At 50.0% G+C, this 24,981-nt stretch overlaps 10 protein-coding genes across 10 annotated transcripts; 3 read left to right on the plus strand and 7 right to left on the minus strand.

The window, feature by feature from the left end:
* Window positions 1–337: 337 nt before the first annotated feature.
* On the plus strand, window positions 338–1,668 carry N7500_009792 (DUF3500 domain-containing protein; the record flags this gene model as incomplete). The annotated part of the gene is made up of 2 exons (XM_056680931.1): window positions 338–545; window positions 593–1,668. 2 exons carry the CDS (start codon window positions 338–340, stop codon window positions 1,666–1,668), a joined length of 1,284 nt encoding a protein of 427 aa, XP_056528313.1.
* Window positions 1,669–2,106: 438 nt separating this feature from the next.
* N7500_009793 (uncharacterized protein) lies at window positions 2,107–2,917 on the minus strand (the record flags this gene model as incomplete). The annotated part of the gene is made up of 4 exons (XM_056680932.1): window positions 2,107–2,295; window positions 2,359–2,649; window positions 2,703–2,764; window positions 2,818–2,917. 4 exons carry the CDS (start codon window positions 2,915–2,917, stop codon window positions 2,107–2,109), a joined length of 642 nt encoding a protein of 213 aa, XP_056528314.1.
* Window positions 2,918–3,610: 693 nt separating this feature from the next.
* Window positions 3,611–7,504, minus strand: N7500_009794 (U6 snRNP complex subunit PRP24; the record flags this gene model as incomplete). Its single annotated transcript, XM_056680933.1, is given in 4 exon segments — window positions 3,611–4,660; window positions 4,709–4,945; window positions 4,996–5,457; window positions 5,477–7,504. The coding sequence occupies 4 exon segments, from the start codon at window positions 7,502–7,504 to the stop codon at window positions 3,611–3,613; spliced, it is 3,777 nt and encodes a 1,258-aa protein (XP_056528315.1).
* A 676-nt stretch (window positions 7,505–8,180) lies between these two features.
* Window positions 8,181–9,237, plus strand: N7500_009795 (mitochondrial 54S ribosomal protein uL22m; the record flags this gene model as incomplete). The annotated part of the gene is made up of 2 exons (XM_056680934.1): window positions 8,181–8,214; window positions 8,276–9,237. The coding sequence occupies 2 exons, from the start codon at window positions 8,181–8,183 to the stop codon at window positions 9,235–9,237; spliced, it is 996 nt and encodes a 331-aa protein (XP_056528316.1).
* Window positions 9,238–9,507: 270 nt separating this feature from the next.
* Window positions 9,508–10,563, minus strand: N7500_009796 (histidine phosphatase family protein; the record flags this gene model as incomplete). Its single annotated transcript, XM_056680935.1, has 4 exons — window positions 9,508–9,867; window positions 9,914–10,156; window positions 10,208–10,414; window positions 10,474–10,563. 4 exons carry the CDS (start codon window positions 10,561–10,563, stop codon window positions 9,508–9,510), a joined length of 900 nt encoding a protein of 299 aa, XP_056528317.1.
* An 846-nt stretch (window positions 10,564–11,409) lies between these two features.
* On the minus strand, window positions 11,410–13,397 carry N7500_009797 (uncharacterized protein; the record flags this gene model as incomplete). The annotated part of the gene is made up of 2 exons (XM_056680936.1): window positions 11,410–12,621; window positions 12,672–13,397. The coding sequence occupies 2 exons, from the start codon at window positions 13,395–13,397 to the stop codon at window positions 11,410–11,412; spliced, it is 1,938 nt and encodes a 645-aa protein (XP_056528318.1).
* A 1,461-nt stretch (window positions 13,398–14,858) lies between these two features.
* N7500_009798 (serine/threonine-protein kinase) lies at window positions 14,859–17,385 on the plus strand (the record flags this gene model as incomplete). Its single annotated transcript, XM_056680937.1, has 4 exons — window positions 14,859–15,241; window positions 15,301–16,133; window positions 16,183–16,773; window positions 16,823–17,385. 4 exons carry the CDS (start codon window positions 14,859–14,861, stop codon window positions 17,383–17,385), a joined length of 2,370 nt encoding a protein of 789 aa, XP_056528319.1.
* Window positions 17,386–18,586: 1,201 nt separating this feature from the next.
* Window positions 18,587–20,827, minus strand: N7500_009799 (putative pathogenicity factor; the record flags this gene model as incomplete). Its single annotated transcript, XM_056680938.1, has 3 exons — window positions 18,587–20,402; window positions 20,611–20,649; window positions 20,766–20,827. 3 exons carry the CDS (start codon window positions 20,825–20,827, stop codon window positions 18,587–18,589), a joined length of 1,917 nt encoding a protein of 638 aa, XP_056528320.1.
* A 916-nt stretch (window positions 20,828–21,743) lies between these two features.
* On the minus strand, window positions 21,744–24,434 carry N7500_009800 (C2 calcium/lipid-binding domain CaLB; the record flags this gene model as incomplete). Its single annotated transcript, XM_056680939.1, has 1 exon — window positions 21,744–24,434. One exon carries the CDS (start codon window positions 24,432–24,434, stop codon window positions 21,744–21,746), a length of 2,691 nt encoding a protein of 896 aa, XP_056528321.1.
* Window positions 24,435–24,566: 132 nt separating this feature from the next.
* On the minus strand, window positions 24,567–24,788 carry N7500_009801 (serine proline-rich protein; the record flags this gene model as incomplete). The annotated part of the gene is made up of 1 exon (XM_056680940.1): window positions 24,567–24,788. The coding sequence occupies one exon, from the start codon at window positions 24,786–24,788 to the stop codon at window positions 24,567–24,569; it is 222 nt and encodes a 73-aa protein (XP_056528322.1).
* Between the last annotated feature and the right edge of the window lie 193 nt (window positions 24,789–24,981).

A 24,981-nucleotide genomic window follows, 5' to 3' on the forward strand; every position in this document is an offset into this window, starting at 1 on the left:
ATAGTTTTTATCTTCCTTTGCAGGTGTATACCCAAATCCTCACTTGGAACCCTAGGGCTGATTCGTGTCTTGGTACATCCCAGTCCGAGGGTTGTGAGGCGATGACAATCCCAGACTCTATATTTAGGACAACCGACAGAGAATAATGGACGATATGGAGTGATACTGATAATGTATTTCCAGTGAATTTGGCTAGAAGTCCCAACTAGATGGTGCGGATAAGGAATTTCCCATCCCCACGCTCGTGGGGATGGCTAGTGGCGCCGATGTGGGGTCTCAGCTTGCTATAATACCATTTGGGCTCTTCTTCTTTGATTCCTTCATAACATTATTCACAATGGCTAGTGCATTAGAAAAGCCCACGGGCGAATACCGCCAGTACCTACCTGACCTCAACCTCCAGCGCTTCCAGGTGATGTGCCAGCAGGATGCCCACGAGTACGCCCTCGAATTCAAGACCGGACATCAGCCACCCTGGCTGCATGCACTGTATATGCATTGGTTGGAGCTATTGCAGGAGCCATTTAAAGGCGTGACTACTGATGGTATGGACTTAACTAGAATGAAACCAGAATAGTTCTAATATCTATAGGAACCGTCCGTCCGGGTCTGTTCACATTACAAGAAGAAGACCTGCCAATTCAACAGATTGTAGATGCAACAGAAAATGTAACGGCCCTGCTGAATGACAAGCAAAAAGAAGCCATCAGCTACCACATCGACTCCCCACAATGGCGCACATGGTCGAACCCCGAGTTCCTACTCGCGAACAAAGGCATTCGGCTCGATGAAGTCAACACTGAGATCCGGGATGCAGTGATGAACGTCCTCAAGACAACCCTCTCACCAGAAGGCTATGCAAAGGCCGTTAGCGCAATGCGCATCAACCACTTCCTCGGCGAGCTAGTCAAGTCACCAGCAGTGATGAATGAATTTTCCTACAACTTCGTTCTCTTCGGCCGCCCATCAACCACCCGCCCCTGGGGCTGGTCATTCTACGGCCACCATCTCTGCCTAAATATCTTCCTGTACAAAGGGCAGATCATCGCATCGCCGTGGTTTACAGGCGCAGAGCCAAACGAGATCGACGCCGGCCCGCACACCGGCACGCGCATCATGCAGATCGAGGAAAAGCTCGGTTTGCAATTAATGCAGTCGCTGTCGGCGGAGCTGCAAGCTTCCGCCCGTGTCTTCGTCCACATGAAGGATCCGGCCATGCCGCCCGGTCGCTGGAATAAGGATGACCAACGTCATCTCTGCGGTGCGTACCGTGACAACCGCGAGGTGCCGTATGAGGGTATCCTCGCGTCGACTTTTGATGTCGCACAGAAAGAGCTCATGTACGGTATTCTGGAGCAATATCTGCTCTACTTGCCGGCCAAATCGCGCGCTATGAAGATTGATCAGGTGCGCGCGCACGAGGGAGAGACGTTTTTTTGTTGGATTGGAGGGTATGGGAATGAAGATCCTTTCTATTACCGTATTCAAAATCCGGTGATCCTTGTTGAGTTTGATCACCACTCCGGTGTGTTCTTGAATAATGAGGAGCCGAAGAAATTCCACATTCACACTCTGCTTCGCACGCCGAATGGAGGTGACTATGGTCAGGCGCTTCGGCCCCAGATTCCGGCTGTTGAGGGATTGAATGGGAAAGAAATTGTTTGGTAGGTCGAGCCTATCGGAGGGAATGTACTGTATGAGATAAATGACGAACCGTTCAACTACGTTGCATTGCATTTTTCTGCCTATCTTCAGATAAATTTATCCACTGATGGTCTTGTGTACGGCCACAAAAGCGATCCACGAAGATATGATTTGATTGACGATAAAAAATTGGCTGTGGATGAAGAATCCTGTAGAGATATTTTTTATTCAACCCATTATTCCCATTAGTTCTCCCTGTTATAGCCCGGAAGAATAAAAGATGTATACAGCCCCAACGCCGAAGCCGAGATCAAAAGATAGAAAAGCGTAACAATCTGCAGCCACCGAAATAGCAGTATTGTGAGAAGTCATCAAGGACTGATGATACCGAGATGTGTCTCTTTCGTCTGTTTGCGTAAAGCGTGATTCGTCCAGATGCCATGACTGCTACACAAGGCACTATCAAGTGACTTGAAATTGATCATGATCAGGGATCAACTCGTACCCACCCTCTGAAGGTAGGACTTTAGCAGCCACAATGACTGCGCCTGCGCAGAAAACACTGAGGCACCAGCTGATAGTGCAAAAGATCCAGGACTTGTCAAGTTTCCAGCCGACGAAGAACCGGTCCTCGTTATCGAATAGATATGCCTGTGGCCGACTCCATTAGAATATATCATCTTGGGCCCAAATACGGGCATCTTATCAACCCACCACTATCGACATGCCGGCTACCTGCACAATGGCAGACAACCCAACCATCAAACTAAGGATACTCCACCCATTTTCGCGCAGCTGTTTCCCGCCACTCAGAATGACCAGGTATGTGACTATACCGATGCCCTGCAAAACGACAGCAAAGGAAATCAAGAACCCGACTGAGCGCCACATGGAGCAAAAGTATCGGTCTTCGCCGTGGCAGTCTTCGCGCTGTGGGAAGCTCTCGCAGGTATCGGTGAGGGAGGAGCAGCGGCGGTGAAGGCCATAGGAGTAGTGATTGTCAGGCTATCAGCTCATGGTGTTAGTATGAGCGTATCGGGGGTGGATGCACGACGTACTCTTTCACTATGGTAGCTGACCCAATTTGGAATGACGATCGATGATACCGTCAAGCCAAATGCTAGAAGATGTCAGCAACTCTGGAGACTGAGCTGGTAACTGAGAGCTGCCTACAGGCCAGAAATACCACCAGTGTGCCAATGTAGACTATTGTCTTTGTGAGGAATCCTGTGTAGTTGCGATCGCTACCGCGAGGCACTAGGCGGAAGTCCATCGCTACGGCTTTGCGATGTGGAGTGTTCACGATAATTAGTGATAGCACTGCACATCGAATGTACAGAGATGGAGAGGTCTCAATGGACTGAAGATAAAGCAGAGATAGCAAGGGGCTAATCGAGCCAGATAAGAACGATCACGCGGAGTTTGGGGAATGTTAGGCAGATAACACCGGTAAACAGGTTATATTGGTCGCAACAAATCGCTCTGGGGCCTGGAAATGTATCGGAACGTTCCCCGCAGAAAGACTTTCCAAGGTCAGTTGACGTCAGTGCGCTATCGTGACATTGAACCCAATCACCTACCCGAGTACATCGATCCCTATACTTATCGGCATGATAGACATCAGATGAGATATTCTCTAGTTATTCACTACATTTTCCAGCATGTTCGACTCTGCATATTAGACAGACTTTCAAGTCATCGGGGGCAGTGTCTCAGGAGACAACCCTTCGGAACAGGACATCATCATTAGAACTAAGAGCAAGATACAGTCATAATATACACGACGGCATATGCCATAAACAAAAAAAAATCATGGCGCAAAAGACCGACCCGAATGAGTACATGCGGATCTAAAGAAAGCATCAAGATGACCACCCGAAAGGAGAAGAACGCCAGCCGAATACATGCCATAAAAAAAGCGGAAAACAGAATTTGCGCCAATTGTCACTGTCATTGCACTTGCACTTCATTCCGGACGCTTTTGTTGGAGCATAGCGCGGAAATCATCATTGCTCTTTTTCGGTTTGCTCTCGCCATCGGGCGCCGTGTCCATTTTGTCGCTAACCGGGTTAGCCGCAGGTTGTTTCGGACCGGGAGGTGCAATCTGTCGTTTCATCCCCAGACCACCCTTCCGGCCGCCAGGCTGCTGCGGGCGTCTAATCGGTCCCGTAGGTTGTAGATTCATCTTCTTCGATTTAGCGTCATGTTTGACTGATGGTCCCCGGTCTTTTTTGACTTCCGGTTGCGAGTTCATCATCTCTCGGACTGTGCCGATATGGAGGGGACGTCCAGCAGTGATCTCCTTCCCTTCAAGCGCCAACGAAGCTTTGCCGGCATCCTGAATATCGACATATTCCACAATAGCACCTTGATGTTCTGGGCGCAAATTGATCGCAACTAAACGCCCATATGGTTCGACGAGAGCACGGATGCGGGCTTGATTGACGGTATCGGGGACGTTCATCAAGGCAAGTGTGCGCTGTGCATGCTCCCCAACCGGTACTTCAAATCCTTGGACACCGCGATTCGCCGGGTGTGCCGCAACTCGAGAGATGATCATTTGGTTTCCACGCCGAGTGTCGGTGGTAGCAATTTCAACATAAAGTGGACGTGACCTGAACACATGTCCATTCATTGCGACGGCGTCATTGGCAGCCTCCTTGGTTAAGAAAGTAACAAAGCCATACCCCTTGCTGCCGCCATTAAGCTTCCGTTCAATCAAGACCTTTTCGATTTCACCGAATTTGGAGAACAGCTCTTTCAAATCCTTTTCACTGGCATCCCAGGCAATGTTGGACACATAGACTTCTCGTCCTTCGTATCTGGGACCACTGCGGGCTGTTTTTTGTCCCGGATCAGATATCTTAACACTGAGCTTTTTGCCATCTTCAAATCGCATTCCATGAAGCTCTGTGGCATGGTGGGCAGCACTGGAAGAATCGAACTGCAAGTAGCAGAAGCGCCTGGCAGTGTCAAACTTGAGAGACGGCATTCGAACGTCGAGTACTTCGCCATACTACTAAAGTCAGCAATGCCACAAAGGTCAAGGTGAGGCAGCACTTACTTTGCTGAAAAGGTTGCGGAGGTAGTCCTCATCCGCAGTCGGTGGGTAATTGGTGATCCAAAGTGTCGTCTGTGACCCAATTTGCACGTCGATGACGTTGTCATCAGTGTCGTTGAAGCGCTTTTGATCGCGAGTGAGAGCCGCAAGAGCATCTTCCTTGGTTTCGAACTCAATTACCGCAACCTCGGAGTTTTTCTCGTCTCTTTGGAGCATTTTGACAGTGTTGATAGTACCAATCTGTTTGGTCAGCTATGTTGTCCCGATAATAAAATGGATGAGAAACTTACATGACGGAAGAATTGACGAACGAGCCGTTCAGTGGTACCCTTCGGCAAGTTTGAGACGATAACGGTCGCATTTTCTCGATCCCGTGGTGGAGGAGCAGGAATCTCCGCCGATGCCTCTTCATTGCGGACCTTTTTGGTTTCCGGCATTTCGTCTTTTTCATCTTCGCGTTTTCTCTTTTCAGGTGAAGTAACTGCTTCCACTGCGGACTCCCACTGCTGGTGCTGTTGCTGTGCTGCTGCTGCCTCTCGTGCTTCCCTCTCCCTCCGGGCAGTGACAGCGCGCATTGCTTTACGAGTCTCAATCACAGCTAGCTGGAGCTCATCAGAGTCTTCATAGTCCTCGCAATGTGTCACGTATGTCTGAACAATCTTGTCAGGCCAGTCAAGATCTGTTCTCTGGATTGCCTGTTTGAGCACAGCAGTAGCATAGCTCGGATTGGGGGGTTCGGCGCGCTGCGTCAACTGTTGCCTCGCCTTGCACGAATTTGCTCCAGCAAATCAACTCCCATCCGTAATAAGTGAGCCAGAATTCGTAGCTACTGCCGCGACGCGCCACTAAACCTTTGAATGTCTCTCGCGCGCTGTCCCAGCTGCCGCTTTCGCTGAGGAAACGAATATAAATCCGTTCCAGGCGGAAAAGAGGATCGCCCTGATACGCTGGGCCATACTTCTTTTCACCCAGCTCTTGCACGCTTTCGATGGCTGAGCGAATGCCGACTTCCGCGACATCAAGATCTTCGTCGGTCGAGTCAGACAAAAAGGCGCGTCGGCGAAGATAACTACACCAGGTGACATGAACCTTCAGGACTTCTTCCAAACCACCAGCGTCAAGCAATCCAGTACTAGTCGCCTTGTGCTTGATACTCGAGATCTTGTTGAACGACTGGTTCTCTCTTTCCGAGCTTAACAGATACTGGGACCACAGATTTCCAGACCATGGACAATGACGCGTGGCACGGTCCAGAGTAGAGATTGTCGTAGTAGAAGCCCGGCGACGAAGAGATTCCCCGATCAAAAACATGACATAATCTTCCCAAAGCGACACATCGGTGGGGAATCGAAGAACGGCGCGCTGATAAATAGCATTTACCAAGTCGAAGCTGAAATCTCCTCGTTTCTGGCGGTTGCGTGTCAATTCCCAATCAATGTACTCGGTGTAAACTGTCCATTCCAGAGTACGATCGCCAGACTCTTGCGCTTTGGCTAGGCGGTGTTCGAATTCCTCTCGTGCATTGTATAGAGCCTTTGGCTCCGCTGCGCGGGCAACAGTCTCAGACATGATCTCCTCATACTTGCTGTTGTAATAAGTCGAAATGAAGCTCGAGAACTTTTGGAAGGTTTGGTCCCAAGTGGCGTGAGGAGTTTGCAAACGATGGCCATATAGCCCATGAAGATGGTTGATCTTTTCTTGGGAAGGTGCGCGAGCGATGTCCTCGGCATAGAGATCCAAAAGGCGATCCCAGACGAGGTGGCTGTTGTTGATTCTCCATTTGGTAGCATCTGCGCCCCGTTGCCACACCTCCACAACCGAATCCCACGTGAACACCTCGCGCCCAACCATGCGATCCTCTTCGGTCCACTGGGAACTGGCTTCGCCATGAGCAGAATTGTAAAGATAAAGAACCCATTCGCCGTAGATATTCCACAATTTTGTGCTGCCAAATTCCTCTTCGACAGATCTTTGGCAGAGTTCTAGGACAGCAATGCGCCCGTCGACATCTTGAGCTAACATACTCTCATCCTGAATCCATTCAGCCCAAAGATCTTCCCCCATGGCGAAAAGCTTGTCCATTTCTTCACGTGCAGTTTTCAAGTCATTAAGTAGATCGTAGCGTCGCGGGTCACCGTGGACATCTGGGTTATTCGGTGGGTAGACGTGGTTGACAAATCCTGCATGCAGCAATCCGATAAACTGCACGTGCGCGTCATGCGTGTGGGGGTTGAGGGAGATTTGATGAAAAAGTTCGGTCGCCATCCGTTGCGCATCAGGGTCGAGCGAAGTTGCGGCATAGGTCCTCTTCGCGGGCCCGTCGCGTCCATCTGACATGGCGATCTCGAAAGACATCCGAGATGTAGGTGTGTTGTGGGTAATAGAATTGACGTGTGGGTGAATAGTAGACGGGGATAACTGGTGCTCGTAGGACTCGGTACTACGAAGCATACTAGTCGGTGTTGGACGTTGTGGCTGGTGGTGCTGCATCGAGGCGAGATCTGCCAAAGTGTCCATTCCCGGCGTGGATGGCTGTCTTGAGGGCACTTCAGTTGGAGAAGTCCCATTTCCTCCGCTAGGTCCGGGCGAAGATTCTCCAGTAGGAGCATACACCTGCTGTGCAAGAGGCGAAGAAGTCTTGCCCCTTCGTCTGGAGCCTGTCCGAGTTCTCTCAATAGCTTTGTGGGGGGATGGCCCTGCAGAGGTGGCCGGTGCGTTGTTCGACGTAGGACCAGGGACGGGCGTCGAATTTCCAGACTTGGGATTCGAATCCGGCGAAAGAAGCGAATTGATATCCATATTAGAATACAGCTTTGGGTAGAGCGATTGGATACCGGGAATTGTCGTAGTGGATGCCCAGGTTCTTTTCAAGCAGAGATCCAGATCATACGACAGTCTTGAACTACCTCAGCACGTCCATTCCTGCATTGACCGGTCGTATCCAGATTCCTCCTCGTGGTTTATGCAAATGACGTAGATTTACACTGGCGCAGCTGTTTCTGGTGAGTGGGTAAGAATCCAAAGGAACGCCTGAAAGGAACGAGAGCCCTGCAACCGAGAGGGCAAGCTGAAATCTCTGAGATATCAGATATTCGGGAAGAATGAAAACGACAGGCTGATGGCCTGGGAAGGGAAGGGAGGGATGAAGGAAGACGAAAAAGAGAGAGAAGAACTGAAAGAGGGAAAGGTGAGGGCTAGTGGATACTGTGGAGATGGTTGGGAGGAAGAAACAATACAGTCGCGAGAATGAAGTTTAAATATGGCGGTCGAATAGAGAGATCATCCCCATAGGCAGACAAGCCTGTTCTTGCTCTATAACCTCGTGCAGTCGCGAGTCGCATCGCTCTTGAGGCTATTCTGATCGATCAACCTAAAGGTGCCTCAGGCTCCGGTATGCCGCACAGACCATAAGTGCAGGGAACTTCCACCTTTTTTCCCGACGTGAACTTCTGACACCAACATCCCAACAGCCACAATGGTCTATCACTCAGGGCAATTGGTCCGGTCAGGTATGTTATGTTCTGAGATCTTCTGCTAGGTCTCACTACTGACTTTTTTTGCCATATTTAGCGGCCCGGACCGTCTCCTTCGTCCCTCGTCGAACATTGACCTCGACACCCTTTCGTTACGCTTTGAAGGATGGTGAAAGCAAAAAGCCGACCGGATGGCTCTCTTCCTTGAAGAACGTGTTTGCGGGGGGATCTGCCAAAGTTGCCCACCGACCCTCGGCCCCTCAAAAGGAAGAAGGTAGTTTAGGAAGCTCCATCTTCGGATCAGATTTCACCGCGCCAACATCGGGTCCCATGCCATCCAGGCCAACGGAGCAACAAAAAGAAGCCATTTCCGGAAAGCTGGAGGACCGCGACTTGAGTCGCCTGCAAGTGGGACTGGGTCCTGACCCCAAAGCCCAGCTACGGTGGGAGAGGAAGATGGCCGTCCGCGAGATCCGGAAACGAGGCCGTGTACCGACAAAGGTGCAAATCAAGCGCACAGAGCGCGAATCACTTTCCAAATCTCACTGGATCAAGACCTCACTGAAGAAGCTGGGTCCTCTGGCCCGCCAAATCGCCGGCAAGAATATCGACGAAGCCATCCTCCAGATGCGCTTCAGCAACAAAAAGGCCGCCAAGGACGTACTGGAACATCTGGAACACGCAAAGAACGTCGCCGTGGTCCGTGCAGGCATGGGCCTTGGCCTTGATGCCCCCAAGTCCGAATCACCGAAGCCCATTACCGTCATACTCAAGAATGGTGAGCGGCAGAAGATTGCCAACCCCTCTGACATCTACATCCAAGAGGCCTGGGTCAACCGTGGTCCCTACGGATATGAGATGGATCACCGCGCCCGCGGTCAGATCAACCGCTTGCGTCCCCCTACCACAAGTATCTCAGTCCTGCTGAAGGAAGAGAAGACTCGTATCCGCGAGTGGGAGGACCGTGAGGCCAAGGCTCAACGGGAGCGGAGGTCTCAACTCTGGACACAACTGCCGGATCGCAAGGTCTCCGCGCAGAATCAGTACTACAGCTGGTGATTGATGTTTTGGCGTCTGTATTATTTATATCTAGATCTTTCGCGTGGACAGTGGTTTTTCATTAGCCGATTGGAGGCGACAATTGCATTTGTGAGAAGTCGCTCTCGACCTTCTTGAGTAAGAGCGACTCATGTACAATACTGAATCAATTTCTTGGATATCAAACTATTGAGACTGTTTGCTCTCTTCTTCATATTTTTCAACTCCAGCAGCCATGTTAGTTACAAGCATGCAGCAAGTTTCAAGATTGACTTTCGAATCACTCGAGCTTTACAATGACTGCGAGTCTGGCTGCGTCGAGGGGCCCTTTTCCACAGAAACGAGCACAGGGATCACCGCACCAGTCGCCAAGGCAAATTGTCGATGGCCCACAACTTCCAGAATGCTAGTTATGGCACCGGAATGAGCTGTTAACGAAATGTACGTACTGTCGTCGTGAGTAAATATATCGTTCAGAAGACAGCGAAGCCGATGGTTGCGATGCTCATTCGACTCGCGGACCTTAGGATCCCACAACTTGTCTTCCTGTGTGAACCCTGCTTCAAACTGGTACTCCGGGTACTCTTCTGCGATTTGCGAAGCTGTTGAGCGACGGTCACAGGTGTGCTGACCCATCGTCTCACGGAGAAGCTAGTTTGATTAGACACTATACGTCCTGTTGTAGAAATCAACACACCTCTTTGATGGTCGGCTTAAAAGGTTCCGTTTTCGGGATCCCAAGTCCCTGGAACGTAATTTGCGCGGTTTCGAGACACCGGTTCAGGGGGCTCACGTAGTAGGACTCGGGTGACGGGATGCCGGCGTCGATCTGTTGCTCCCAAGCTGCATGTGCAACTTGCGCTTGGCACCTGCCCTGTTCAGTAAGGCGAGCATCGACCCAGTTGCCATCCTCATCTCCGTCTTGGAGAGACCAGTAATCCTAGGGACCTGATCAGTGTCCGGTCCAAAGAAGAAATACTCGGCTACCTACGTCCCACTTCTTGGTGCCATACTTACGCTCAGCGACATTGTGGACTCCCTCGCCGTGGCGTCCGAGAAAGAGGACCTTGAGCTTTTTAGTTTTGCTGTCGTTGTGGCGTTGAATGTGGGCATCGAAACGCCGCCACTGGCTATCAGTCTGTTCCACTCCGTGTTGCCCATCGTAGTGTTTTTTGACGAGACCAAAATTTGATTTCACCTTTCTAGATCATCAGACAATGGTTTGATAGCTTTGACAAAGATACTGGGGTCTCTTACGTAGTCGAAGCTTTCGGGGTCAGTGGCGGGGTCATCCTGAAGGAAATATCCCGTCACTGCAGTGAATCGTAACATGTTCGGGGAGGTCATAGTCTTGAAGTTGAAGTGAAGTACCAATGTTGGTTTGGACTGGTAGAGGACACGGAAAAGGGGTTGGCGTGGGATTAGGGATATTTAGGGCTGAGGTGGTGGGGACCGCAAAGAAATTCATATCAATTGTTCACTATTTAGGTCATTCACAGAGCGTTCGACTCGATGACTTCAATAGCAATAACCTTGATAGTAAAAAGTTGGACATGCAAGATTGGACAACTTTGATTGTTTACATGCATTATTCAGTGGAAACTCTTAAGAAGGCGAGGCCACAATGACAAGAGTACATCAAGCTGGCAAAATCAAGACATAGAAAGGAGAGGAGAAAAAAGGAACACGAAGACAGTTAAACATTTCTATGGATATTGGATGTTCGCTCTAGCCACCTATACCTAGACATTCAGATAACAGTCTATCTCTAATTCTGGAGGACTCAGGTTCTCATACTACAGCCTTGGAATTCGACCCCGTGACAAAGGCCTAAACCCCCAGGCAAATAGATATAAAGGCTCTGTATCAATAATCTACAGGTACATATCATCTACCATGACTTTTGTTTCTTAGAGGGATCCATATCTTCAAAGAAATTGGTTGTTGCTGCTGGAACCACATGCTTGTACTCATGTCTCCTAGATTCTTGCTCTGAGCATACAGGTTTTGGTGGATATTAAATGCAAATGAATTCTTTTTGATTTCATCATCAGAGGCCAATTCAGTGTGACAGTAGAGGGCACATTTGTATGCCTTCTACAATTAAATCATTAAAGCGAGCTCAGCTAATTATCAGAAGTTGATCCATCTAGTACCAAGCGCGATCTGGTTCATCCGAGAGCAGCAGGTGCGTTATAGGCACCAAGCGTTCCGCAGCCCGCCTAGATATGAGCCCTTCTTCGCAGACACAAGGTGTCGGCCAAATATAGACAGATATTTGTAGACCACGCCCTCAACCCCAGCTGCCAGAGAAAGCGATGTCTTCCAGGCACCAGTAAATGCCAAGGCAGCACTGGAAAGCAGGCCACCAGCACTTTCCGCAACGGGGCCAACGATGGAACCTCCGCTAATGAGCAGTGGCCTAACCTCGAGAGTATGCGGCAAGGTGCTTCCAAAGAGATCTGACGATCCACGTCGAGTCGGCGAGACCAGAAGATCCTTCGGCACCGACTGTAAGCCAGAGAGTATTGCGAGTTGCTTGGCCAGTCCCTCTGAAACTCTCCTGTGATCTGCTCCAGGTAACTGGATGCCAGAGGTGTGCACGAGGGGCATGGAATTGCGCATTCCAACGTTGCCGGCAACAGTACCTGGCACCATGGGCATTTTGAAACTCGATTGGTATACATGGAGGCCTGGAATGTGACGAACACCTGTAGTTGGATGATCCACCGGAGATTTGGTCTTGATGTTGGTCCTTTCTGAGCACACAGCACCAGCAGATGAGGTCGATACCCGCCAGCGCAAGCCTGAGCTGCCAGAGCACATGCCAGCTGCATGAACTGGCCGAGGCATACTCGGACCGCATGGATCGTGAGGTTGTCCACTTCCTGTGGTCTTTGACACCCTGTCTTGTGTGGATGCTCTCTCGTGTCCCGCGGAAGAGCGGTTTGCGATGGCCTTGCCAGATAGGACTATGTCGTGTCTGGCAGTCTCGTTCATCGCGGTGTTTCTGCTCGACAGCAGAACGAGGTCTTGGTTTGACGTGCTCTTGGAAGCTGGCTTGCCAGATAGTAGAGCGATGTCGGGCCCCGGCGGTGTACTCTTTTGAATCTTTGTCCTGATGATCTGCTTGGCAATTGGTACCACGCCAGGCAGTCCCATTGGTGGCAGCCCCACAGAGGGGTCCATGCCAGATGAGATGCTTGTTGGTTTCCTCGTCGCCCTGACAGTTGGAAGCGCTTGAGGTGAGCTGAATGATGGGTCGTGACCGGGCGAGTCTGAGTAGTGCGACCCTGGGAGGATTGGCACATGAAGCGCCGGCTGCCTCGGTCTTTCTTGGAGTGCTACACTCATCGGAACGTCGCTGGCAGCGACTCGAGCAGCAGCCTTCTCCAGACAGTTGCACTGCTCGAACGTTAGCGTGGTCAGATGTTCAATGTAAATAGAAGACTTACTCGCTTATGCTGCTTCTTGTGCTTCTCACAAGCCCCATATTTCCGAGCCTTGATGTAGTTCTCCCTCTGTGCCTGAGATCGAGGCTTCTGTTTCTTAGGCACATTGGCTGCAGCGTTCATGTTCAAATCTAGAACCATCTCCATGCCTCCTGGAGGGGGTGCCTCAACAAATGTGTTTTGTGGGCTAGGACGCGGAGAGATGCTCCCGCGAACGTATTCTGACCAGCTTGGGGATGAGAAGCTGGTGTTGGAGTCGGAGGACATATCCAAGTCGAGAGCAGTGGCATCGCAAAGGCGTTGCAAATGCAGTGCAATCGCTGCCTCGCGACGCTTCTCCTTGATAGTAGCAGCGCGTGGGTCGGCGGCGGCCTGCGCCTCCACCAAGTTCCGGAATGTGTTGCTGCTGTCGTACGGGTTGTATCCCAGGAACGCAGCATCATCGAACAAGGGAGCAGCCGGGTCCTGCATAAAACCTCCATCCATGCCCATGAACTCTTCTTGTGGGAGATCATAGTTGGTCATCTCGAAGGAGGATTGCATGAAATCAGATGGGGAGGTGAACATCCCATCTGCCTCATAAGGGAGAGCCAGGTCCTGAGGTGAGACGGTGGTGGCAGTCGACTCATCGTCGTAGCTAGAAGGGAGATCGAGAAATTGATCGAAATCCACCCAGTCATTTGTGATTGACACATCCATCTCGGAGAAGGATTGATCAACAAAAGCCATTGGAAAATACAACGTGGGGTATCACTAGGGGTATCTATTAAGAAAAGAAGTCAAAGAGAAAGAGGGCCAGTCAGGCCAAGGCTAAGATAGAAGAAAAAAAAAACAAATGGCTTCCGGAGAAGGTGAAGAACCCAAGACCTGAGGCAGCCGTTGATTCTATGTATGTTCTGGCTCTCCCATTCCGCCATTCCTCTTCGGGGTCCCCGACTCCACGCTAATCCGTTTTGGGACCCCGACACCCCGCTTGATCGCTCTAAGCCGCAGTATGACTCAAAGCATATACCCCTGAGGTACTTCTCCAGCCATACAGTTTACTATTGAGAACTAGGTACCTGATAAGTCTCTTTTATTGGGAGAAAATTCCATATCCTCTTAGCCTCTTTCTAGTAAAAGATCTTGTATAAATGATCCACACCATATATATATATTATATCCAAAAGCTCAACCATGTAGAACCATATAGCTTTTCCGAATATGTATCAAGGCTTAAGAGGCTGTGTTGCATAGCCCGACCGAATGTGCGCTAAAGCATAATTGGATAGTATAGCCCGGCACATTCTGTCGACAACCCCAACATATATACTCCATAGTCGACGTAGGATCCAGGAAATGAAGTAAAATGCATTATAGCTGGAGACCATGAAGAAATAATGAACGACCTCGATTGGCTTTAAGCCACAGTTAAGGGTTTGACCCACTGTATATGACACAACTTTTCTCGGAGCTTCGGCAAAAATTCTTGAAAAAAAAAAAGCTTTATTTGTTCGGTCTAGCTGGGATGATATACCTAATATTGTACACCAATTTTGGATCGAGGATATTATTATACACTATAGAGTTGGTGTAAAAGATATAGATATTGGGCCATGCTGACCGACGAGGCTGGGCTGATAGAGGTCAAGGTCTAAAAGTATCGATTGCAATAAACAAACGTAGAGAGATATATATATATATATATATTCAGATGTAGAGATATAAATCTTATATATTATATGTATTATTTATCATAAGTATATCCGTGATCCAAATGACAATTATAGTACAAATAGTGATCGTGAGGTCCACAATCCGCCCCAGCCCAAAATTCAGCTTAGGTAAGGTCTAGAACCCCCCGATATCGCCAAAGATTGAAATTCTCCAAAGGCTTGGCTTTATCGAATTGATCTTCCGATTATTGTTTGACGTGATAAATACTGAACTTGACTTTCACTTCTCTGCAACCCTTCCACCTACCCCTGACAAGCAAATCTACCCCTCCATCCCCCCACCGACAGCTGTCTAGCTCCACCCTCGGTTCTGTTGTGGGGAGGGTCGAGACTGACCAACTGATTGGCGCCTGAATGTTTCGAGAGAAAAAAATAGAAAACCCCCGAGTACCACGGTCTGCACAGTCAGCAGCCCCGTCGGACCGTTGAACCGTCTGGAAAATCAATCACGTCACGTTGTCATTCTTCCACGACCATGGCCGCCGCTTTCGATGAAGAAGATCTCGCTGTCCCTTTCCCCTCCGACCGTGATCGTCCCCGTGAACGTGCTAGGCCTCCCGCCTCCAACCCCTCCGCCATGGCAATGCCGCCCTCCAGGCCGGCCGGCAAGGCTGAGGAATCAGTACAATCACCGTCAACTACCCGGGACATGCAACGCCTCGACCAGTACCAGACCGTGAAAGTCTTGGGCGAGGGTTCCTTTGGTAAGGTCAAACTTGCTATTCACCAGCCAAGTGGACGTCAAGTTGCTCTGAAAATCATCCCCCGACGCAAGCTACTCTCCCGGGACATGGTTGGCCGCGTGGAGCGAGAAATCCAATACTTGCAATTGCTACGGCACCCTCACATCATCAAATTGTACAGTTTCGATTCAAAAGGCGATTGGGACTGGAGTTGACTGACCAATCATCTTTTAGGTATACGGTGATTGCAACCAAAACCGATATTGTGATGGTGCTGGAGTACGCAGAGCGAGAGTTGTTCGATTATCTCGTGAGAAAGGGAAGATGTGCCGACGACGAAGCCCGCAAATTCTTCCAGCAAATAATTTGTGCTGTCGAATACTGCCACCGACACAAGATTGTACACCGTGACTTGAAGCCTGAGAACCTCCTCATCGACAATCAGAAGAATGTTAAGATCGCGGATTTCGGTTTGAGTAATATCATGACCGATGGAAACTTCCTCAAGACCAGCTGCGGTAGCCCGAATTACGCTGCTCCAGAGGTCATCTCTGGAAAGCTCTACGCCGGCCCTGAGGTCGATGTGTGGAGTTGCGGTGTGATTCTATATGTGCTGTTGGTGGGCCGATTGCCTTTCGATGATGACTACATTCCAGCCCTGTTTAAGAAGATTGCAGCGGGCACCTTCCATATACCTGGATATATCTCATCTGGGGCAGCTCGTTTGATCCGGGCAATGCTTCAAGTTCACCCCGTCCACCGCATTACAATCCCTGAGATCAGACAGGACCCATGGTTCACCAAGAATTTACCCCAGTACCTGGAACCGCCACGAGAGGAGTTCATCGCCCCAGGGGTGGACTTGAAGAAAGTTGACCCTGCAAAGATTGACATGGGAAAGCCTCCGCCAGTCCAGCACAAAATCCATCGAATTGCAGTTTCCAAGCTCGAACGAAGCATGGGATACGGCCGAGAGGATATCGAAGAGGCATTGAGACACCCGGAACCCAGCGCGATCAAAGATGCCTTCTCCATTGTCGTTGAAAATGAGATGATGCAAACCAATTGTAAGACCTGAACTACTTTGTCGCCATACCTCCCTGCTAACTATCACAGCACCCACGGAAGATAACTTGTTAGCTCAAAATGTCCAGAAGGTAGCTGCGCCTTCATCTGCGGATCGAACTCCTGCGCCTCGTCATCAAACACCCCCTACCCCCGCCAGGGACAGAACTCCTAGCATATCACGCCGGAGGGCCTCGGAAGACCCACATCAATCAGAATCTGAGGAAGAACCCCGCGTTAGCCACGTTCGGATTCTCCCTACCAGCTTGCCATATGTCCACGACCAACTTATGGAGCAACGTGATCGAGACAAAAGAGCTCGCAACCAAATACTCGAGCAACGTCGACAAGAAGCCGCGCAGCATGACCCAGAAGGACATGGATCTGCCTATCGGGACATGTCTCCTGCAGAACAGGCCGCCACTGCCCGTGCATTGAAGCCCCACGCACGCAGTGTCGTCGACTTGGACAAATTGCGATTTGAGCCACCAACTGGTCAACCCCTCGAAAAACAGCCAAAGCGGAGCCGCAAATGGCAGTTTGGTATTCGATCCCGAAACCAGCCATATGAGGCCATGCTGTATCTGTACCGTGCAATTGCTGCCCAAGGTGGATTGTGGGATATTCAACCCGTGGAATCAGGTATGTCTCGACCCGTTCCCCATTTCGAGCTTATTCTTACATCTTCTAGGCACCAATATCGGTCCCGATGCAACCCCCTCCCCTGATAAGCCTAAACCATTGCAGAGCAAATACCCTGACCTCCCGTCCGACTACTATATTCCGAAGGACCCATGGTTCATCCGTGCACGCCTGCTGAAAGAAGGTATCAAGGCTCCTGGTGCATCCACCAGTGTGTACAATAGCCGCAGCGACCTTGAAGAACTGCGCCGCCGCTTCAACATCTCGGGGATCTCTGCCCCAACAGAGGATCGGAGTAGAGACACTCAGTCTTCCGTGCCCGATAGTGGTATTGCGAGCGGGGCCTCATCGGTCAATGGACCAGCCGGGCTCCCGCACATCACTTACGGTGTCTGGGTCTTCCTCGACATTCAGCTTTACCAACTCGAAGAAAACAACTATATGGTCGACTTCAAATGCGATGGCTACCAGAACGTCATCCGCGCCGAAGGCGACACCGAATGGCATCCTATCAGCAAGCGCCTCAAGAACAAGGAGAAGGAGGTGACCAGCGCTTACCCCTTTCTTGATGTGGCGTCTGATCTTGTCGCCCAGCTGGCTGTGGCAAGCTAGACCAGTCTATTTATCTGAGACCTGAATTTGGCTTTTGTTCACGGCAACGACCATAATCATCTTACATTAATCTTTTCTTTTTCATTATTCTTGCTTGGGTGGTCGCATAAGAGCTTTTTGTTTCTGCTGCATTTGGGTGTTATTCTGGCAAGCGAGTCGTATTGTTGCGGGTTCCATATTGTACGGAGTATGTGTCTGATTCTGTTTCCCTTCTTTCTCATGCAGATATTTGTCCAATTCCCTCTCCCTCTTTAGCTGAGTACCTAAATAGGTGCCTAGTTGGTCCGATGAAGAGAAATGAGATTTAAGATCATCGATTTAAGTCTTCGAAATAGCCTCAAACCGCCCAGCCTGTCTCCTATCGATCATCATAACACTACATACCTAGGTACAGGGCTCATAATTAGGTTAACCAAGGCAGCCAGTTATTGAATATCTCTTACAAGCCAATTGGATTGAATTTATTGCATTGAGTACAAGGCGATCGAATATGCCAGATCTTTTTCACCCTTTATTTCTTGTAAGATTCTGCATCATGGCATATTTCTTTTGCTCTTTCTTTTGAACTTTTTCAATTTTTCTTCAGATGATTCTTTCTCCAAGCTCACTTTTAAAGGTCCGTAGCTGAGGACAATGAACACGGTCTGATACCAAGAAGTGAGATTGCCGAATCTGAAGCCAGGGCCAGTGATTTGAAATCCAGGTGATCTCGGCGTTGTCATAATAGTCTTCATTCGCAGGCCTAGCGGAGACTGCAGGTGAAACAAATTTCTTGATATGAAAGATCATTTTAGCACATTTGTTGAGGTCTTTTGGCATCATACGGTGGTGCTGTGTGTCGCAACACATCTCCTACAACTTTGTCCCAGCGTGACTGGAAGTCGACAAATAGAAGAATTTATTGAGTTGATGGTGGCTGTACTTTTATTCAATCAATTTGAAGGTTTTCATTCTTTTTTTGGTCTTGAACTGAATGCAAAGATCACAAGGCATAGTTACCTAGGCCTTGTATCAGCAACTTCATTCAATATCCCACTGCAGTTGGCTTCTATTCAAACATGCTGGAGATCATAATCTGTCTTTCTCCCTCTTTTTTCAGGTTTCTCTGAAATGTAATGATCGGCTGCTGTCAAGAAAACCCAACCCGATGGGCACAGGCTTGCATGATCACCGGATGAGAGATTGTTGACTGAATGACAAACTAACTCTCACCATCCTTTTCGGGCTTCTTGATTGAGCCCTGACCAGGGACACGGTCTATGGCCTTAAGGTAGACCCGCTCACTGCGTCGTCGCTGGCTCTCAGACTGACCTCGATTAGTCCCAGCCCTGCCAATGTGAGCTTGATTCTGCGGTGGATTGGCCCCATGCATCTCTGATGTAGAAGCATACTCGGAGCTTCCATCACAGTGGGGAGTGGTGTTGTTGGTTGGGAAGTTGCTATTTCTTGGCTGACTGGATTGGGACTGAGCAGTGATGTGACTGGTATCCGAGATTTCTCCAATGATATGTCCCCTTCTCGAAAGTCTCTCTTCCGCTTCATGGTCTTTGTTATTGCCTTCGTTCATGGGACATGTAGTGGCAGATCGTTGTCGTAGAGCAGCCTCCTTAACCCATGGCTTGAAATGGGGGAGAATTTCAACATCAGGGAAACGGATCGTGCTAGCACGCAGACGGAGGGGGTCCCGGTTGGCAGGTTTAGTGATACGTCCCTTTCGACCGTTCGAAAGCACACCTCGGCGGGGGCTTCCTGGTGCACTCGTGGACTTGGGAATATGATTGAGCTGTTTCGCTCTTTCTAAATTCCGGAGTCTCACCATGTGGCTACGTACGAGTTCGATAATCTGACGGATCTCTTGAAAGGTCTTGCCATGACCAACATGTTGGCGCAGCCAGTCCGGGACGGGGGCGACGATGGCAGTTGGGTGCTTACGACCTGGAGACCGCGCAACGACACTCGAAGATTTGTGGGCTTGATCCTGGGTTTGACCGGCAGAAGGAGTAGTCTCATTTTGATTGGAGGTCTCGGTGGTAGCTTGGCCTTCAGTCTCACGTCCGACACGCATTTGCTCCCGACGGCGGAGGATAAGTTCGAAACTCTCCACTCCATCCCAGCTCTCCATTCGGCTTAGTGATTCTAACAGGAGATCACACTGCGTAAACGGCCATTGGTCTGCGCGATACCGGGCACGCTGGTAGTGCTTCCGACAATAATGCACCCAGACACCGAGTGGGAACAGCTTGGTAACGGCCTTATTTCTGCCAAACACGTGCGACACAACCTTTCGGTAATGCATCCCATCGGGCGAGGGATGCATTTGGCATGGAGCAGCGAATTCACATAAATGCTCCTCGTCATTTTCGTTGGTATCCACATCTTGCTTGGACTGGTGTTGCAGAGGTCCCGGGTCACACCCCTGCACTTGTTGCTGTTGACTTTGCGGGCATTCATACAAGTTCTCATCATTGACGGCGTAAGTATTCCCCGGAGAGCCCCATGGATGGTCCATACCAAGAGGAAAACCATAACCACGCTTTGTGTTGCTTGAACATAGTGTCGGGGAGGAGCTAGGCAGGATCTGGGGCATCAGGTCATTGATTCCGGGTGGAACATACATCTCTCGAGGATATTGATTGAATCCCATCAATGGAGCTGTTGGTGGTTCTTGTGGTTCAGAAAAGTCAGCGGGTTGAAACTGGGTGCGAGGACTTCTACTGCGAGCCCGCTCTTTCTCTTGTGCATGGTCACCTGGGTTCATTCTAACCCGATATGGGTTCGCACGATCAGCAGCACTCCTGAGCTGTGCTCCTCGGTTGGGGTCATAGACAGGATGTGACACATTTGTGCTGGTGACGTGGGAGCCCAGTGGTTGTGATGGGTTGTATTGATGGAGAGGAGTAAGTGGAGGAGTGGAATCGATTGTTCCCGGGGGTATCAATGGAGAAGTAAGCGGAGGAGAGAGAAGTAGGGACAAGGGTGGGTTCCCCTGGCGGATTGTCTGAGCAGGGCTTCTGGGACTGAGAACTCGATTAGTCGACCTCAATAGAACTTGATGCTTTTGACACATAAGAGGAGGTGGTATCACGGAACACAGTTCATAGATGATGAAGGAGTACCAAGAAGGCAAAGAAGTAGTGAAAGGCCGAACCGGAAGGTAGGATATGAGATATATGAGGCTTGGGTCCTAGGAAAATAGCGATGCTAGAGGACATATCGTATACTTACGTCGAAACATGTTGGTTGTCATCAGCAGCGTTGCTAAGCCTAAGCTCTGTAAGTTAGCAAGTCTTATCTCAAGATAGAAGCAGACGTGGTGAAGAAGCCACTGGGAAAGGACGAGCAAGGGTTTCAACTTATAATGCCGAGTTATATGTACATACCTTTTTGTGTCCTCCTCTGGGTTGCCCCGATCACCCTGGATACCAGGGCCCTGATATTGCATGCCGGATGGAAGTTTTGATGTAAGACAAGGCAAGGATAATGGAAGATGGGGGGGTTTGCTTTTGATAACGGACTTGAAAGACTATGATGGCAAAGCCCGTTGTCGATGATGCACAAGCTGTCTGATAGTGTGAAAGGCGTTGAGCGAAAATGGAAACGAAAAGAGTGGGTGGATAGGATAGAGGAGGAGGAGTCGTACTAGAATAGGATGGGCTTTTATAAGTTTGTTGGAACTTGCCTACAATGTTTGTGCTAGATCGAGTTCAGATGACTTTTCCCCTTTGGATATCATCATCCCAATTTCTACAACGTGGGGATTCATATCGTGTGTACGATATAGTAGCCGGATGATCAGAGCCGGGTTTCTAGAGCTGATTTCTCGCGTATAAGATGATGTTTGTATCTATGGACTCGCACGGAGACATGATGAGGAATATGGCGTTTCAAATTCAATAAGAACTAGGCTTTACAAGATTGTAAAAGCATGAAGTTGATGACTGACGATCTGAGCATAATTCATATACGATAACATGATGTTTAGCTTGGCAGCCAGAGTAGAACCTTTTAGGACAGCATTCACCGAAGAGAGCGGGCTATAAGGACCACTATATAGAAAATCCTGAGGACCACTGTCAGACTACCAAGCAGCTTCATCAATGAATCTGTCAAACATAGTCCCAAGCTACAAATACATCCAGTAGGAGCCAAGGTGTCACTGTAAGGTATCATTGGTTATGCGTGGTATGTGTACATGAAAAAAAAGATATCCCCCCGTAGATCAAATCCATAACGCCATCTTTATCGGATATCAAGAGCAATGCAGTCTGAAAACATAAGTGAAGAAAACTGGGGGAAACATGCCCTCCAAAATAAGAACAGTACATAAAGCATCCATGAATGCAAAATGAAATTTCCTTTTATCTAGCGTAGCCAATCGATGCCGGTTGTCTTGGTATGTACTTTCGAACGGCCCCCCGCCCAGGGCTGCACGCTGTAGAGCCAATGTCGATCGTACTCAGCTCTCGACTCAGGGCATCCATGCGAACGTTTCCATTTGGATTGCCCGACATGACAGGGTAGCCTGGGCTTCCTCCTGTGATTGGCACCTTGCTCGGAATCGGGGGACCTGGACTGTAGTCATATAGCGGCGTACGAGACCCTGGCGATGGCGAGACCGAGCCTCGGGAAGAGCGGGGCCGCTCAACCGAAGTTGGTGTGCTGTAGCCCCGAGGCTGCACATAGCTGTTAGGGCGCTCGCGCACGTAGTCCGGCCGAGGGGGAGTTCGAATCATTGACCCCGGGCTTACGTTCACATGGGTGGGCGTGTACTTGATTGAGCGATCCGACGGATATGTGGTGGTTTCTGTTCTAAATCCAACGCGTGGAGGGCCTGTGCTGCGAGTTGAAGGCGACTCGTCGCCTCTAGAAGTTGGCCGAGTTGAGTGTTTGAAACGGATAATAACCTCGGGCTTACGATTTTTCCTTTCTGGTTCGGGTGCCCATGTATCGGTGGGAAGATGGTCAGAGGGGTCAATCTCACGGCCATCATCCCCGATGATTGGGTGATCCATATCTCGATGGGGTTCAGTCTTTCCACGTATCACGGCATCTCTAGCTTGCGAAGGCGAGTCGTATGCTGGGGAAGGATCTCGGCTGGGGGTGTGTGAGGCATTCGGATTTAGAGAGATGTAGGAGTCGGGAGAGAAAGGGATCGAGGAACCTTCATAGACGTCCGAAGAAGATGGGCGCGGACTGACTGATTTCCGGGTCACGGCCCGCATATCAGGGCTCGCAGATCCACCTCTGCTAGAAGTGGGTCTTTCTTCAATAGGTCGGGGGGATGTTCGCAGAGGGTGGATGGGACCATCGTATTGGACAGGTTCTGATATAGGGACTGGTGCAGATGGATGAGAAATCATCATCTCATCGTCCCATTGGTTGCTGCGTCTGCGAACTGATCGTTCAAATGCTGCTCTCTCAGACGAGTCTTCCGGTTCATAGCCTGCGACGAGGCTTGCAGGCATAGCTGGGGAATTCCCCATTGAAGAAGGCTCCTGGTAGCGATCACGATAGGACGGGGTGGACATGGTCGATGGCAGATGGGGGACCGAGGATCGAGAAGACTGCGGTTTGTAGGGTGCATAGGGGTGAGGCGATGTTTTCGGGGTAGGCAGCTGTGAGTGCGCCCTTCGTGACCGGTGTGCCGGTGGAGGCGGTGGGGGCCCGCCATCATCTTCATCCTCTACTCGCGGTTGCATTCCGGCGTACTCTGGGTGATAATCATGACCTCGGGCAGTGATTTGTAGAGGTCTAACTTTGTGTGGATGGTACCTCGGGTCATCCATTGGGCCTAGGGAGGAAACCATAAAGTCTGAAGCCGGCAACCCATGCGTATGCGTTGTCCCATACGGCACAGAGTCTAGACCGTATCGGGGCTGCTCTATCTGAGCGTAGAGGTCCTGATGTGTGGAATGGTACGACGCTTCCTCGTGGGGATTCGCCCCGTACTGATTTTGTCTTACGAGACGATAGTCTCTAGAAGGTGGCTGGTCATACTCAGGATGATTCCGCTGTCCTTGCCGCTGTTGCAGCTGCAGCTGCTGTTGTCCTTGTTGTTGTAGCTCCTGTTGACGTAGCTCTTGCTGTTTTAGCTCTTGCTGCCGTAGTAGCTCTTGTTGTTGTAGCTCTTGTTGACGTAGCTCCTGTTGACGTAGCTCTTGTTGACGTAGCTCTTGTTGTTGTAGCTCTTGTTGACGTATTAGCTCTTGTTGTTGTAGCTCTTGTTGACGTAGCTCTTGTTGTTGTAGCTCTTGTTGACGTAGCTCTTGTTGATGTAGCTCTTCTTGGCGTAATAGCTCTTGTTGTTGTAGCTCTTGTTGCTGTAACTGCTGTTGACGTAGCTCTTGTTGCTGTTGCTGTTGCTGCTGTTGCTGCTGTTGCTGATGTAACTCTTGTTGCTGTAGCTCTTGTTGTTGTTGTTGCTGCAGTAGGCGCGAGTCGTAAGGTGTTTCAATAAATTCATTGGAGGGCAGTTCATGGGTGATCTGTCGGCGGAGAGGAGCAACAGCTGGGGTGTCCCATTCTTGAGTGTAGTTATCAGCACCATCATACCCACCCTGAGAGGGAGGCGGTACAGGAGAAGGTACGCGATAAGATGATGCATCATAAGCAGGCTCTGAATGTCTCGGGGCATGGGAGATGGTGTCTGGGGCACCAGATACAGTGTTTGAATGTTCAAGAACGACGGGTCTTGACGGGACCGGATGGTGGATTGGAGGCGCAGACTGAGCGTGTTCAAGAGGGGCTGATCGTGCCGGGGTCCCTGCAGGGCCACTGGGCAAGGGTCGTCGCTTGACGTCTTTCAATTGCCGGGGACCGGACAAGCCCGTACTGCTTGGAGTACTAGGGACTTTGCCTTGTACCCGGTCGGCGGCTTCTTTTCGGCGTCCAATCAAGACCTCATCTTGCTCTCTCGTATCATAGTAGGTCATTTCGATTCGAATCTCCCCTGCATATTTCCCACGCCATTGAAGTGGGTGCCAGTGATCATTCTGACTTCCACCGGGAATAATCAAGCTTTGTAGATCGACCCAGGTCTCGCCGATCATGTCGGTCTTTTTATCATCATTGAATACGGAGACCTTTAGCTTGAAGTAATCGGGAGATTCATGCACGGTAAATCGGAGTTCCGAATCCCTAGGCTGATAAGCTTCCATTTACACATTTATTCATCGAAAAGCTTACCATCGGGGAGTCTGGCCTCCTCGTAAGTCTGTCTGAGTCTTTTTTGCCTCCTTGCCCAATCGTGCTGCAGCATAGGGATTCTGCTTGCCCATAGTCTTTCGGTTGGGTAGATTCTTGGCTCGGTCGATGATAGCGACCAAGGTACCGATAATAGGACCATCGACGGAGATGTCAGCAAAGATGCCCGCCGCATGGTTAACCTTGGAGATCTTCGACATGTTCACCAGGTATATTGGCTCGAAACAGAGACCATTGATCCAAGTGGGAGAAAGAAAGAAGAAAAGCGAAAGATAAGAACCCAAGTCTTCCAAGGCTCGAATGGTATTGGAGGTGGCTGGGGGTTTGTATCAGATCTGGGATGTTGATTGGTTATTACCCCTGGTGTCTGGGTACCATACCACGGATACCTTG

Source organism: Penicillium coprophilum (genome assembly GCF_028826855.1).
Source record: "Penicillium coprophilum strain IBT 35676 chromosome Unknown utg000006l_segment0_segment0, whole genome shotgun sequence".
NCBI classification, from domain to species: Eukaryota; Fungi; Ascomycota; class Eurotiomycetes; order Eurotiales; family Aspergillaceae; genus Penicillium; species Penicillium coprophilum.